General features: G+C 39.4%; 1 protein-coding gene across 1 annotated transcript in view; it reads left to right on the forward strand.

Annotated features, from left to right (window-relative positions):
* MARK1 (microtubule affinity regulating kinase 1) overlaps positions 1-16,108 on the forward strand; it is a 160,956-nt gene that overhangs the window by 125,196 nt on the left and 19,652 nt on the right. The window contains exons 11-14 of the mRNA XM_004699909.3: positions 2,258-2,357; positions 3,393-3,505; positions 7,245-7,398; positions 7,706-7,899. Coding sequence (XP_004699966.2) covers positions 2,258-2,357; positions 3,393-3,505; positions 7,245-7,398; positions 7,706-7,899 — 561 coding nt within the window. The remainder of the gene's footprint in view (positions 1-2,257; positions 2,358-3,392; positions 3,506-7,244; positions 7,399-7,705; positions 7,900-16,108) is intronic.

Raw genomic sequence — 16,108 nt, forward strand, 5'->3', positions numbered from 1 at the left:
ACCTCTGTGTGGTGGGGTCAGATGGGGCACAATTCCCTCACTGTGTCTCCAGTGTTGTCCACTGTAGTGCTGTGGGTCAGTGAGGGACGTTGTCTAGTGGTGGGGCTGGCTGGCTCTATGATCCTCTCTGCATTGGCTGCTCTGCGCAGGAATATCATCCTCTGGGCTTGGTGGCCCAGAATGTACTCCACTCTCTCTCCCTGTCCCCTCATTTGCTCTTGTGTGCTCTGATCAGATATGTCCCTGTCCCTGAGCTGTAGCTTCAGTGCTGTCCTCTGAAGTGAATTATTCTGCGCGTTACACAATTGATGTGTGTATGGATTGTGATAAGAGTTGTATGAGCCCCTAATAAAATGATTTTTTTTAAAAAAGAATGTTTATAGGTGATGATTAAAGGCTAATTGAATTCCTTTGTATTGGTGTGTGTGTGATGGCAGTTATTGTTAGAGTATTTATATATATTTAAAGGCTTCCATTTTAAATTAACTTGGCTACTAGCTCCATATTAGCCTGATTCACTGGACCAGAGAATAAAGAAAGGTGTCAGCAAATAAGTGGGCTGGATTAGAGTGGAACAGGTAAGAGAGGGCCTGTGTGGACTGCTTAACTGTCCCTGAGGTTCATTATATTCTCTGAGAATTCTGATATATTCATTTTGCTGGCCAATTTAGAATTTACTAATGCAAATTCTGGTGCCTGACCTATGAATAGGCTTCTGCCAGATATAATCTTTGATGGGGAACATAAAGGGAGAAAAGTAAAAGGAAATAGGGGGAAAAACTAGGAGGCAAAGGGCATCTATAGAGGTCTAAATACAGGCATGTACATATGTAAATATATTTATATATGACGATGGGGAAATAGATCTATGTCCATATATTCATAGGTTTAGTATTATGGTAGCAGATGGACATTGGACTTCTACTCAAGTACTCCCTCAATGCAAGAACACTTTGTTTTATTAAACTTGCATTCCATGATGCTCACCTTCCCAACATGATCGCTGAATGTGGTGAAGAAAACTGATGGTGCCCAGCTATCAAAAGATATAGCATCTAGGGTTTTAAAGGCTTGAAAACGAACAAGCAGCCATCTAGTTGAGAAGCAACAAAGTCCACATGGAAGAAACACACCAACCTGTGTGATCACGAGGTGTCGATAGGATCCGGTATCAGGCATCGAAGAACAAAAATCATATTGTGAATGAGGGGGAGTGAGGAGTAGAGACCCAAAGCCCATCTGTAGGCAACTGGACAACCCCATACAGAAGGGTTGCAAGGAGGAGATGAGCCAGTCAGGGTGCAGTATAGCACTGATGAAACATACAACTTTCCTCTAGTTCTTTAGTGCTTCCTCCCCCCCACTATCATGATCCCAATTCTACCTTACAAATCCGGCTAGACCAGAGGATGTACACTGGTACAAGTAAGCGGTGGAAACACAGGTAATCCAGGACAGATAAACTCCTCAGGACCAATAATGAGAGTAGCAATGCCAGGAGGGTAAAGGGAAGGTGGGGGAGATAGGGGGTACTGATCACAATGATCTACATATAACCCCCTCCCTGGGGGATGGACAACGGAAAAGTGGGTGAAAGGAGACATTGGACACTGTTAGACATGACAAAATAATAATATAAAAATTATCAAGGGTTCGTGAAGGAGGGAGGGGAGTGGGAAGGGAGGGGGGGAAATGGAGCTGATACCAAGGACTCAAGTAGAAAGAAAATGTTTTGAGATTAATGATGGCAACAAATGTACAAATGTGCTTGACACAATGGATGGATGAATGGATTGTGATAAGAGTTGTACTAGCCCCCAATAAAATGATTAAAAGAAAAAAAAAAGAACAGTAATTTTAGGAAAATCATATTGCAAGTCTGCTTTGTCATTTCCCCCCCTTTTTTCTTGTTGTGCACCTTTCCCAATACTTTCCTAACATTGGTGAATAGTCAGAACTTGGTGCTGCATTATTTAAAATGCATACTATGTGTTCGATATTTTGGGAAGAATTTTCCCAGCCAACACAGCAGTGTTCTTACAGTTCCCACCTGGTTAGAGAACTGCTGTAGCATCTCTAGAGGGCACAGCATCTTACTGGCCTGCAAATCAAACTAAAAACAGTAACTTCATTTAGAAAATATCACATGATTTCTTGTGCTGTGAACCAATAAATTCCACATTTCCTAAACTAAATAAAGAAAAGAAGCAATTGAATGTTCTGATTGGCCAAACATAATGTAGAGTTTGTTTCCTAGCAAATAATGAAAGATCGTTGGATGAATGTTGGTCATGAAGAAGAAGAACTGAAGCCATATACAGAACCCGAACCAGACTTCAATGACACAAAAAGAATAGGTAAGTATTTAAATAGTGTGAGCGGTACTGTCCCGAGACTGCACGGAAAAGACCTTCAGTCTGCCACAGTCATGTTGAAGGATATAAATAAGGAAGCCTTTTGCACTGATACCTTTCCTGAGTATGTATTAAAAAATTAGAAATTTCAGATACCTTAATTTATTCTCATATGTATAATGATTTAATCCCACTGTTGACAACAGTGGGGAGGATTGTAGACTACTGTGGGTAGACATCTTTTCCTCTTGCTGATCCCTCACAGGAGGATATGACTGATATAAAAACCAGCAAAATGTTACACATTTTAGTCGAAAATTTACAAATCCCAAGTTGGAAGTAGGAAACACATGGCCTTCCCTTTCTGTTTCCACTATCTTGATAGTGCTCACCCTCTTTACTCTGCTAGTTCTCCACTCTTCACATCTAGCCATCTGTCTGCTTCTCTTCATTAGGCTACCTTGCCCACCGCCATCAGAAACTCACAACTGCGAGTCATCTTGGCAGTGTGCCATCTGGCTTGAGGGCAGATTGGAAGGGGAGGAACATTTTAGGGTGTTACACACATTATCAGAAAAATGACTGTGAGATTTAAGTTTTCCAAAGAAGGATCAATTTGTGAAGATGAAAATCAGAAATTAACAAAGGAGAGAAGCCATTCCATGAGTGGCTGAGGGCAAGTTAAGAGGAAGAGAGGAGTGCATGGGAGTGTTTTGGGGTGTGTCGCAGATAATCATGGACTGTGGCCCTGGCTGGACAAATGAAAGCTCAGGAACATGTTAAGTAATGAAAAATGGAATTGGACCCATGAGTACAGACCACATGATGCAGATAATCTCTGTATGAGACATTGTTAACTTGCAATATCTGTTGCTATGGAATATCTAATGATAAAGAAGTTTTTATAATTGAAATTACATCTCCAGGACGTAGTTTTCAAAGCTACTGTTGGCATGCATGTCCATTTTTGTGGATTTGTTTAACTCAAGTAAAATCCATTTTCAGACAAGGTTTGTGTTTTGTTTGTTTTATTTCTAGATGTCATGGTCACCATGGGTTTTGCACGAGATGAAATAAATGATGCCTTAATAAATCAAAAATATGATGAAGTTATGGCTACCTATATTCTTCTAGGTAGAAAGCCACCTGAAGTAAGTTCTTCTTCTTTTAAAATTAATGTAAATTTTATATTGAGCTGACTGGCTCCTCAGTAGCAGTTATACTGTTAGCAGATATGTTCTGTCCTATCTTTGCAGTATCAGAATTAACATAAATACCCTAACTTTATTTTTTATTGGAATTCAAAAATCAAGGAGCTATCTAAAATATAAACCCTCATCTAATTCACATTATAAAGTGTTTTTTTGTTGTTTTTTTGTTTTTAATCAAGAAGCTAAATTATGAACTGATTTCACTTCTGGGTACAAAGAAAGATAAGATCACAAGATGTTTAGATTTATTATGATAACATTAATTTTCTTATGAAAACTCTTGCCTTGCTTATTAGCTCCAAGCCTGCCAGACTCACAGCCTAGTGCTGGAGAATGCATCCCCTAGGGTTATGCAATGCAAAGCTTGTTCAAATGCAGCAGCCCGGTCAAAGGGCTGGTTACCCTGTGTGCAGAGAAGAGAGTGCCTGAAATAAGAAAATGACGGCCTTTACAACGAAGTGTCGTTTTTAAGGGATTTATAAAGATGGGAACCTAGGAAAAGGTTGCTTGGTGATATTTTTTTTTAATCTGGTAGAGCATTGATCTGATTTAGAATTCTGGGGCGAAGAGAGCTCTGTAAGAGGGATCTATAACAAGCCAGGTGTCATCACATTGATTGTGACTCATCACAGCCCCATGTCTGCCAGCGTAGCTCTACTCCAGAGGGCTGTCAAGATAAGATTTTTTCAGAAGCAGATCTCCAGGCCTTTCTTTCATGTTTGCAGCCAAGCATTAACTGTTTGCACAACTCAGGGGCTCCCAGGTTCTATAATAAGGATCTATTATCCATATAAAGATTTGGGACATAAATGTGTACAAACAGTGATTGAACTATCAAAACAGCTGATCACTTGTGGAAACAAACATAACATGTAAATATGAATTCAAGAACAGGGCCCAGAATCATTGGTGATTTTTTGACAAACAGATATCTATAGTTGAGATTATTTCTAATGAAATAGTAACTGTTAGTGAAGCATTGCATTGAGCTGATATTTGAGTGTCTGGGTAGTGCAGGTCATTTACCGTATGTACTCGAGTATAAGCCAACCCAAATATCAGCCGGGACACTTAATTTTACCACAAAACTGCATTAAAAATGTGCTTAAAAAGTCAGCTTATACACAAATATGTACAGTATGTGCTTAACTGATAACTAAAAGACTGAAGGTTTGGGTCTACCCAGAGGCACCTTGGGAAAGGGCCTAGTGAACTGTCACAAGTCGAGCTGCAGGAAAGCCTGTGGCATTTACTCTGACACACGGGGGGCCTCCAAGAGTCATAAGAATCCCAGCCTACCCCACGGCAATGCCTTTATGCCTGCCTTTGGTTTTATGGTGTGCTCAGAGCAGTGCTCTAAGCAATGTGAAAAGAAAGATGAGGAAGTCTCTGCCTTTGAGGAAGCCCTTAGTCTAGAAGAAAGATAGACACCCAACTGTGTAGTCCAGGTGATGCATTCTCTGATTAGGTGATTGGGCAGGGAGCTGTGAGTGCTCATAAATGGGGACACTCACACGAATCAAGGTCAAGGGTAAAGATGGACCTTAGTGACAGGTAAAAGGTACAACAGTATGATGGGCCCTGTTAGAAATGAGGGATAAGGGACTGTCAGATTTTTTAGGTAGATAATCTGGTTGCGTAAGGTCTGTTTACCAAGATAGGAAAGGTGGAAAGTGGCAAATTCCATTTGGGATGGTTGACTGTGAGATCCGTGTTGGATGGAACTGTATGGTAGACCTTTGGATAAAAGGCTCTGGGTTTGAAGTGAGATTTCGATCAGATTAAGATTTGAGAGTCAAAAGAAAAGAAAAATATTTGAGAATCACACTCAGAGGAGCACATGCTTTTGAATGGACCAGGAACTGATCTAAGGACTGTACATACATTGATTCATTTAACCTCCCATTGTTCCCATGAGAGGCATAGTGCTAGCATGGTAGTACGGAGAAAAATATTCAATGGACACATTAATAGTCTAAGAAATGATGTTGAAGGAGCTAAGAGAATTTTAATAAGCAGGAAATAATGCAAATGGCTAGTTCTAAAATCGGAAGGAAGCAATGGTTGCAAGTATATTATAGTTCATGCCTAGTGTGCACATGAACTATTAGAAAATGTGTATTGTATGGAATATAAACTATGAGGCCTTATTGTATGTTATGTGTGTGTATAATATATATAACGAATCATAATCGACTTGATGGCAGTGAGTTTGGTTTTTAATTACACACACACACACACACACACACATATACATACATACATACATACAGTTAAAAGCCTGAGCTTTGGAGACAAACTAACTTTGTTTATATCCCCCAAACCAGTGCTGTCAATAACTATGCTACTTAGGAACTTATATAACTTGTCTTTCCCTCAATTACCTTATCTAAGAGGATAACAGTAATATCTAGCTCACAGAAGTATCTTGGAGAAGATTAAGTGAAATAATACCTCTAAAACCCTTAGAACGATACCTGACCCATTTCCATATGCTTTGTGCTTGCTATAGTTTATTACCAATATCAGCATACTCTGTCATATATCCTTAGTATCACTTATGTAGGAATTTCTAAGGAACCTTGCTGGCACAGTGATTAAGCACTCATTTGCCAACCAAAAGGTTAGCAGTTTGAACCCACCAGCTGCTCTTCAAAGAAAAAAGGTATCACAGTCTGCTTCCAAAAAGATTTATAGCCTTAGAGGCAGTTCTGTAGAACTGACTATAAATCCTATAGGATCACAAGGAGTCTGAATTGCCTTGCCGTCCATAGGTTTATTCATTATTTACATCTTCCATTGAGATGCTGATGATTTAGTCAAAAGTTTTCAGGTTACAAAGTACTTTGGGGTTATAGAAAGAGCAGAACAGTGTACCAGCAGCCTCCCATTCTACCACACTTAGTTGTAAACTAATGCAATTTAATGATCAGAGCCTGTAATCCAAACTTTATTTTATAAATATAAACCAAAAAAAAATCAAACTCACTGCCATCAAGTCAATGCTGCCTCTTAGCAACTCTATAGGAAAGGGTAGAACTGCCCCTGTGGGTTTCTGAGATTACCAGGGTTTTTTTATGGTTGGTTGTTAGTTTAATAGGAACAGAAAGCCTCATCTTTCTCCCATGGAGCGGATGATGGAGTTGAACTGCTGACCTTGCAGTGAACAACCCAATGTGTAATTCACTATGCCACCAGGAGAAAATAAATACACGCATCATTAAAAGTTTACTCTAAGCTTTTATCCTAAGCTTGATTCTCAACTATGCCAGAGTGTGAAGCCCACCAATGTTGCTGACTCTCTTACCTTGAGTTTTCCATCTATCTATTACAGGTTAATATACTAGAGGTCCAATAAAATGAGTTAGCAAAGTAACATATGGAAAGAACTTAGCCTGGTGCCTACTATAGTAAGCATCCAGTAAATAGTAGCTGTGATTTGGTGTTTTGACTAAATGAAATCTTGTGCCATCTGCACAAGATAACACCAAATTATGGCATATCCAGGTCCCTTCCTGCTGTCAGTGTGAAGTTTGTATCCCAATTGTGTTTTGTTTTTATAGTTCTGAGTATTACTTCTATAGCTTTCAGTAGATTAGAAAATCAAGATTGAATGTTAAGTACATTATCATTTATTGTGTGTTTTAAAATATGGGTGGTCTGTCTATCTGTCTTACAGTTTGAAGGAGGTGAGTCTTTATCCAGCGGAAACCTGTGTCAGAGGTCGCGGCCCAGCAGCGACTTAAATAACAGCACCCTTCAGTCCCCCGCTCACCTGAAGGTCCAGCGAAGCATATCAGCAAACCAGAAGCAACGTCGTTTTAGCGATCACGGTGGGGAGAAAATTCAAATCTGTGAATGACAGACTGGTTCCCCCAAACAGGAGTTTTTAAAGTATTACTGATTACGATCTCTGAGTGTTCCTATAACTGTGCCCCATCCCATCTGTTACAGATTGATGTCGTTGGATGATAAGCGTAAGCGCTCTTTACAGGAGCTGACTTAATTTTAGTAATCAAAGAGTTTACACTTGGTGCATAGTGTAAAATATGCAAATACAGATATTTCTAATGCAGCATGTTTGTTTGTGAGAAATACGCTGGTTGTTTTTCAGCTAACTTGTCCTCCATTTCATTATAGCGGGCCCATCCATTCCTCCTGCCGTATCCTATACCAAAAGGCCGCAGGCAAACAGTGTGGAAAGCGAACAGAAAGAGGAATGGGACAAAGATGTAGCTCGTAAACTTGGCAGCACGACAGTTGGATCCAAAAGTGAGATGACTACAAGTCCTCTTGTAGGGCCAGAAAGAAAAAAGTCATCAACTATTCCAAGTGTGAGTAAATATCCTGTCTTATTCCAATTGGCAGTTGGAAAATCATGGAAAATAATAATCATGTATTTATTAAGATGATTCAGAGTATTAAAGTGAGCCAAGGGGCCAGGCTTCGTATAAATACATTGGAAAAATAGTATCTCATTGTGCTTTTTTGTACATAGTTTTATTGGCATATGGCTCACATAACATACTGTTCAATAGTTTAATCTTATTAAAGAGTGTACAGTCATCACCAGAATCAATTTTAGAACATTTTCTTCTTTCCTACACTGTCAGTTATCTGCTCCCCGTGTTCCCACAACATCCCTTGCCATACCCCCCAAGAAACCATCAATGTAGTCACTGCCTCTCTAACTTCACCTCTCCTGGATTTCATGTTCAGAAAAACATACCCCAAAAATAAAATAAGATACTAAAGTTAAACAGAGAAAAACCTTAACTGAATAAAATCCAAATATGAAGGAGGAGGAATAGTATCAGAACTTAAGTTGTGGGTAGCTGGTTTGCAGAAGGCTATGGGTGACAGTGGAAGCCCAAGATCCATTTGCAGGATCCACACATGATTAAGCCTCTGCTGAGTCCTCTCTGACCATAGACCAAGGATGTCTATAGCCATGCTATCATGTAGAATTCAGTGGAAATCAAATTATTATAGATGCAGTTAGGTTAAAAATTAATACTTTATCATCACTCATTATATTGTCAATGAAAATTTACATATCAATTTCTATCCAAGTTGTTCAGTGACATTGGTTACATCCTTTACAGTGCTTGAACATTTCTACTTTGGTTGTTTTGCTTCAAAAATCAACATATGAACAAAATATATATACAAGTTCTATTTTAAACATACTTAACTTACCGCAAAACAACCCAGCTTAACACAGTAGTACTGTGTTTTGTTTATTTATTGGTAATATTTACTTAATATTATATTGCTTAGGTCCATTAAGACTTAGGTCTTAAAGCAAGTCCATTAAGACTTACTTTGTGGCTTAACTTGTGATCTACGCTGGCGAGTGGTCAGGGTGTGCTGGAGAAAGGTGTGCACTCTTGTTGGCTGGAGTGTTCAGTATTTGCCTGGAAGTTAGTTGGTTGGTTGTGTAGTTGAGTTCTTCTGTGCCTTTATTGATGTTCCTTCTGATGGCCGGTCTTTCCTTGAGATTGGTCTCCTAGTATTGCTGAGCTGTCCGTTTCTCTCTTCAACTCTGTGAGCATTTGATGAATGTATTTTGAGGGTTTTTTCCCGTTAGACTGTATATGTCTAATATGTTTATATCTTTAGTTTTATTATTCCTGTCATTGTGAGGTGGTAGTTTTTGTCTCTCGTGTGTTTTGCCTTAAAGTCTGTTTTATCAGAGATTAATTAAGATTGTCATTCCCGTTTTTGTTTTCGGCCGCGATTGGCTTGGTAAATGCTCCTCTCTCATTTGATTTGTACTCTGTTTTTGTCTTTGTATTTAAGATATGTATCTTGAAGGCAACATAATCGATAGGTCTTGTTTTCTGATTCAGTCTGCTGCTCTCTGTGTCTAGGCTGGTGCCTTTATTCCATCCGCTGTCATTCAGTGTGGTTATTAATTTATGCAAGTTTGTACTGTCACTTTGCTGTTTTTTTATTTTGTGGCTTTATTCATTTACTTGTTCGTCTTCTATTTCTGTGTTATTTTGCATACTGTTTTCATTGTATTGGTTTCTGGGCATTGTTGGCTTGTATGTTGCTCTCAGGTTTGTCTGCTCCTGTTGTTGATTCTCTTTCCAAAGTGTCCCTGTTAGTTCTTTTTGTAGCTTAATTTTTCCCTTCTCTGGAAATATTCTTAATTTCTCCTTCATATTTGTGAAAGGATTTTGCTGGATATGGGATTTTTTTTAGGATTTTTAGTTAACAATTCCTCTTATTTCAGGATTTTATATGTGTCACTCCATTATCTTCTTGCTTATGTGATTTCTGCTGAGAAATCTAAGCTTATTGACTGCATTTCCTTTTGAGGTGACTGGTCTTTTTTCACTTAACTGCTCGCAGGAGTCTCTCCTTTTCCTTGATACTGGAGAATTTAACTGTGATATGTCACGATATTTTTCTTTCAAGGGTCTGCCCTGTTTGGGGTTCTCTCAGCTTCTTATATAATTACTTTCTCTTCCTTCATGATTTCTGGATAGTTTCCTTCCATGATTTCATGTTCTATTTTCTCTTTAAATTTTTTTATTTCTTTTTGCTTCTCGATTCCAAGGAGATGTAGGTTGTTCCGCTTTGTGGTCTCCCACGTCATTCATAGGCTTTCCTCAGATTCCTTTGGTGTTGTTGTTGATTGTATTTGAGAGAAGTGTCTTCGAGCTGACTGTCACGGTTTTAATTTTCTTCTGTTTCATTACTCAGCTCTTTTACCATGTTGTCCAATTCTGTTGTCTTATTGTTTCTTTTCTGGAGTTCTGTTGGTTTAGGGTTTCTAGTTTTTCAATTCTTCACTTCATTCTCCGAAGGTATCTAAACATCATTCTCCTGAATTCTGTTTCTTGTACTTCTAGGCCCCCTTATTCACAGGTAATCTTTTAGGCCTGGGTGTTTGTTACTCAGTTTTTTTGTGGCTGCCTTCTTATTTTTTTTAGGATGTGTGTGTGTATGTGTGTGCACATGCTGTGATGGACTGCTGTTTCCTGGGCTTCGTGGTACAGCTATTAATCTGGTGTAAGTGTGGGTTGTGTGAGGGCAGTTGACCCTTGTCAGGTTCTGGGATGACTAGGGCTTTTCTTGACTGAGGATGGGGATGGCCAAACCCTTCTTGCTGGGCCAACGGGAAATCCTTTCTGGTCTTGGAGACACTTGGGGCTTTTCTTGCTGGGAATGGGGACCCCCCCCCCCCCAGGCCTTCTTTTCATGCTGAGAGGTGGGCATGTTTTAGGTCTTCTTTGCCTGGGAGCAGGGACAGCTGAGACCTTTCTTGCTGAGTCTTGGGGGCAGCCAGAGCCTAACTTCAAGGATGGCTTGGTCCTTACTTTCTGAAAGGCAGGGACAACTAGACCATCCTTGCCTGGGGACGGGGACAGGTGGGGCTTTCCTTGTCAGGTTGCAAGGGTGACCAGGGTCCACCAGGCCAGGTCCGGGGGGATAGGTGGGGCGTCAGTTAACAGGAGATAGCCAGGGCCTTCCTTGCCAGGTTGCTGGGGCCTTTCTTTCTTGGAAGAGCAGGGAAGCTGGAACCTTTGTTGCTGAGTCCCAGGGACAGCTGGGGTTTTCCTTTCTGTAGGGTGGAGAAGGCCTAGGGCCTTTATTGCAGAGTTGCAGGAGTGGCTGGGGCCTATATACCAAGTCCCAGGAATAGCTTGGGTCTTAGTTGATGGAGGACAGCGAAGGCCTTCCTTGCCAGGGATGTGGAGGCAACTGGTCCCTACCTTGCAAGGGGGCAGGGATGCCCAGGGCCTTTCTTACATGGTTTCTGGGATGGCTAGGGCCTTCCTTGTGAGGAGAGAGAGGAGAGGGCAGGGATGCCGACGCCTTCCTTGCCAGGTTTCTGGTATGGCCTTGGTATGTCAACTCTTAAGTTTGATTAAATGCTCTAATAAATAAAAGCAGACTCCATTAATACTTAATTTATAAAGTTAAATCACACTGTTGGCTCAGAAAACCATAGAAATTACATAATGGAACATCCCCTTACAGAAAGGTCACAAGGAAGAGACAACCCAGTCAGTGTAGTACAGCACTGATGAAACATACAACTTTCCTCTATTTCTTTAATGCTTCCTCCCCACTTCTACCATGATCCCAATTCTTCCTTACAAATCCGGCTAGACCAGAGCATGTACACGGGCATGTACAAATAAGAGCTGGAAACACAGGGTGGATGATCCCTTCAGGACAAGTGGTGAGAGTGGGGATATCGGGAGGGTGGAAGGAGGGTGGGTTAGAAATGGGGAACTGACTACAAGGATCTACATCTAACCTCCTCCCTAGGGGACGGACAACAGAAAAGTGCATGAAGGGAGACGTTGGACAGTGCAAGATATGACAAAATAATAATTTATACATTATCAAGGGTCCATGAAAGAGGGAGGAGTGGGGAGGGAGGGGAATAAAATAAGGAGCTGATACCAGGGGCTTAACTGGAAAGCAAATGTTTTGAGAATGATGAGGGCAATGAATATACAAATGTGCTTTACACAGTTGATGTGTGTATGGATTGTAAGAGTTGTATGAGCCCCTAATAAAATGATTTAAAAAAAAAAAAGAGCTGGAAACCCAGGGAATCCAGGATAGATAAACTCCTCAGGACCAACGAGAGCAGAGATACCGGGAGGGGGAGGTGGGAGGAGAAGGGGGAACCAATCACAATGGCATACATATATGTCAGTCCTCCCAGGGGGACTGACAACAGAAAGGTGGGTGAAGGAAGACATCCGTCAGTATATGACATGAAAAAAAAATTTATAAATTATCAAGGGTTCAGGAAGGGAGGGAAGGTAGGGGAGGTAGGGGTAAAATGAGGAGCTTATACCAAGGTATCAAGTAGAAAGAAAAAGTTTTGAAAATGATGATGGCAACAAATGTACAAGTGTGCTTGACACGTGGGTGCATGTATGTATTGTGGTAAGTGTTGTATGAGCCACCAATAAGATGATTTTTAAAAAATGAAAGAAAATAAAATAAATGAAATTACCTAATGGAAGATAGAGTATAGGTTGTGGTGCTTTCCTTAGCCCTGGACCCTAATTGTTTGCATTTCTCACAAGCTCCCCTGAGAAGCCAGTTTATCAAGGCCCAGGTCAGGTAAACCCGGGCAAGTATAACTAGCAGAGACCTTTGTTCTTGAGATGCTGGCACAGCCAAAGGAGCAGATTTCACACACACAAACACACAAGGACAAATAATGTGGGTACATTATATATAACTGTTTAGGGGAAATAAAATTAAGTTAGGGCTCTAGAATAGTAAACAAAGAAATATTTATGGGCTGTTATTCATAGTTAATCAGACGATTATGGGATTATTTAGTTGTGTTTGATGCCACCTATATACATCTCTAAATAAATAGTAAGTTATTTTTGCTTGAAAAGATTATCATATGAGGGGATACCCAAAAAGAACTGGATTTCCTCACCCCGCCCCCAAAAGCTATGTATTTGAATTTTTTTACCAAACAACATTATTACCTTCAAAGTACTGTCCAGTGCACTTAATACATTTGTCAAATCTGCAGCTCCATTCTCGGAAACATTTTTGAAATGTGTCTGTTTGGATGGCTGACAGCGCCACCTCGTTTTTCCTTGACCTCTTTTATTTCGCCAAGTCACTGTCCTTTCATGGCCCTCTTCATTCACAGAAATAAAAAGAAGTGGTATTGAGCAAGGTCAGGTGAGTAATGTGTGTGGGGTAGGAGAGGCATTCTATTTTTTGCCTAAAACTGGCGTACTGAGATGGCTGCATGAGCAGGTACATTGTCATAGTGGCACAACCAGTCTCCTGTCTGCCACAAATAAGGCCCTTTTGTCACACACTGTTACGCAATCTTTTCAGAACCTCTAAATAGAAAGCTTGATTAACAGTCTGACCTGGTGGAACAAACTCCAAATGCACTACAGATTGACATTGTTGCCCCTTCAGGAAGTTGATGGACATCCAGAACGAGGTTTTTCATCTGTCGACATTTCGCCTTTTTTGAAATATGAAAACCACACATAGCGCTGTCCTTGGAAGCAGTGTTTAACATCACACCAGTTTATGCGGCATTTTTGCTGAGCAGTTAACTGAACCTCACAGCCACACGCTGGCCTCTTAAATCGGCCATCACAAAATACATGGTCCAAACGAAACTGCTTTTACAGAAAAATTCACTGTGACCAGAGAGAACTTTCCCAGGTGATACCACTAGATGCTCTAACTGAAAGCAAGTTGCTTGATGCTCGCCGAGAGGGAAAAATGCGTGCTACGAAAGCTCCACTCTGCCCAGCACAATTTGGCTTTTAGGGGGTACTCACATAGAACTCCTCTAAACCAGAGCATCCAGATTGACCATCTGCACAGTATTTCATATGTACACATCCACCTCACCCAAAGCACCAATCCTGATGTGTCTTAATTATGCCCCTGGCTATATGTATGCCCCTGGAATGGGCATATTTGTATTTTTAACAAATGCTGGGTAGCTTTCCAAATGGCTGGAATAATTGAAAAGTAACTATTAATCCACAAGCTCATCAATGACTAGGTAATATTCATCTTTAAAATTTTTGCCAAACTAAGGGAGAAAAAATTAAAAGTATCCCTTTTGTTTCAGTTTGCCTTTCTCTGGCTACTATTGATCTTGGTCATGTCCAGAAAGCCCGTAGATCTTCATTTTAAAGCCAGGATATACCACGTCGATACCTTTTCTTTGAGGTGATTTTCCAGGTAATAGAAACACAAACATCCACACTCTGTAATAACTATAAAATATTGATTTATAATAAACCTATATTTTCCAAAGACTCCTTTATCTGTCAGTAAAATACAGTACAAGGGAAAATATCTGATCATACAGAAGCTGGGCTCAACATGACATGGCTGGCTTTTTCTGAAGAAAAAGAGAAATAGTACCTATAATATTGTAGGTATTTAGAGGTGATATAGTCTAATGTTTTTTAATCTTTACAAAATCAGAAGTCTTATTTCATCTAATACTAAAAGCTTTTATGTGTCTATTAAAATATTAAAACTGAAACACACTGCCATGAGTCTGTTGAGACTTATAGCAACCCTATAGGATAGAGAATTGCCCCTGTGGGTTTCTATGGCTGCAGATCTTTCCAGGAGTGGAAAGCCTCATCTTTCTCACACACAGATACTGGTGGATTTGAACCGCCTACTTTGCATTTAGCAGCCCAACGCATAACCCAGTATGCCACCAGGAATCCTTAATAACAGCATTATTTAACATTAATTAGTCTAATGTATGGTCTTACGGTTTAGATTGACAGATGGTATCTAAATTACATGTCTAAAGATTGGCCAGTTGGTAGATTGCAGTATACTGAGTTAAGTAATTAAATAGATTAATGGTTGGTGAAATTTGTCTGCTAGCTATCTGAATCATCAATTTTATTTTTTATTACCCATAACCATTAAAGACTATAAACATTGGTTAAAACGTTAGCAGAAATGTTTATGTTTTAGGACTTTGGCATAGGAATTTTTCTCGGCAAAAGTGAAAGAGAAAGACATTTAATATTTTCCTTTTAGAAATTTGCATCCAGTGATTACATGTGGTAGTTAATGATAAACATTTGGCTAGTCTGGCAACTTTGGAGCCAAAATGTTACTAAGTTTCAATTATATAAATGTATTGTGCTATTTTTTTAATCAAGAAAGCAATGTAACTTATAAATGTTTTCCTTATTATTTATCGTATATGAATAGTACAAAATATAACATGATATTCCCTATAACAAAAGAATCAGCTTCTTTGTAAAATGAAAAGGAGAAATTAATTCATTATTTTATTGGGAGCTCTTACAGATATTATAACAATCCATAATTCAATTAAATCAAGCATAATTGTACATTTGCTACCACCATCGGTTTCAAAACATTTTTTTTCTTCCTGAACTCTTTGATATCAGTTCCTCTTTATCCCCTCTCTCTCCCACCCTTCCCACCAGGAACTTATTAATATTATTATTATAAGTTTATTTTAGTGAAATGCAGGTTAATAATTTTATAGTGATTATAATATAAAATATTTGTTATTGATAATATAAGTATAAACATTATAATCACTCTGCTATAAAATAAGTGTAGGGGAGTTGTCCAGATGGGTGCTTGTCTGGGAAATGCTGAAATTTTTCAATATCCACTTCAGAGAAGTAGCCAAGCTTCAGTTCAAGGATCAGGAAAGCTAGCTTCTATCTGGTCTTCAAATTCTAAACAGGAAGAATCTTGATTATTTAGTAATTACAAAACATGCTTATTTGAACTGGAATGAATGTCAATTATAAATAATAGTTTCATGCATGAGCATATGTCAGATGCAATAAGTAAAGCTCTAGTTCCATAATTTAAATTTCACACAATTGTACGCTAAGCTCTCCAGGGTAATATGAGAGAGGGAAAGTCAGAAAGTATTGCTACAAAATCATAGGCACTTAAAATATCAATGTGAGCTTATTGTTGCTCAATATATCCTCAGTTTAGGCCTCTCCCTAACCTTGCCAGAAAACCGTTAAGCTCTTTGAT

Source organism: Echinops telfairi, unplaced genomic scaffold (assembly GCF_000313985.2).
Source record: "Echinops telfairi isolate 266 unplaced genomic scaffold, ASM31398v2 ScPeMD7_7424;HRSCAF=8462, whole genome shotgun sequence".
NCBI classification, from domain to species: Eukaryota; Metazoa; Chordata; class Mammalia; order Afrosoricida; family Tenrecidae; genus Echinops; species Echinops telfairi.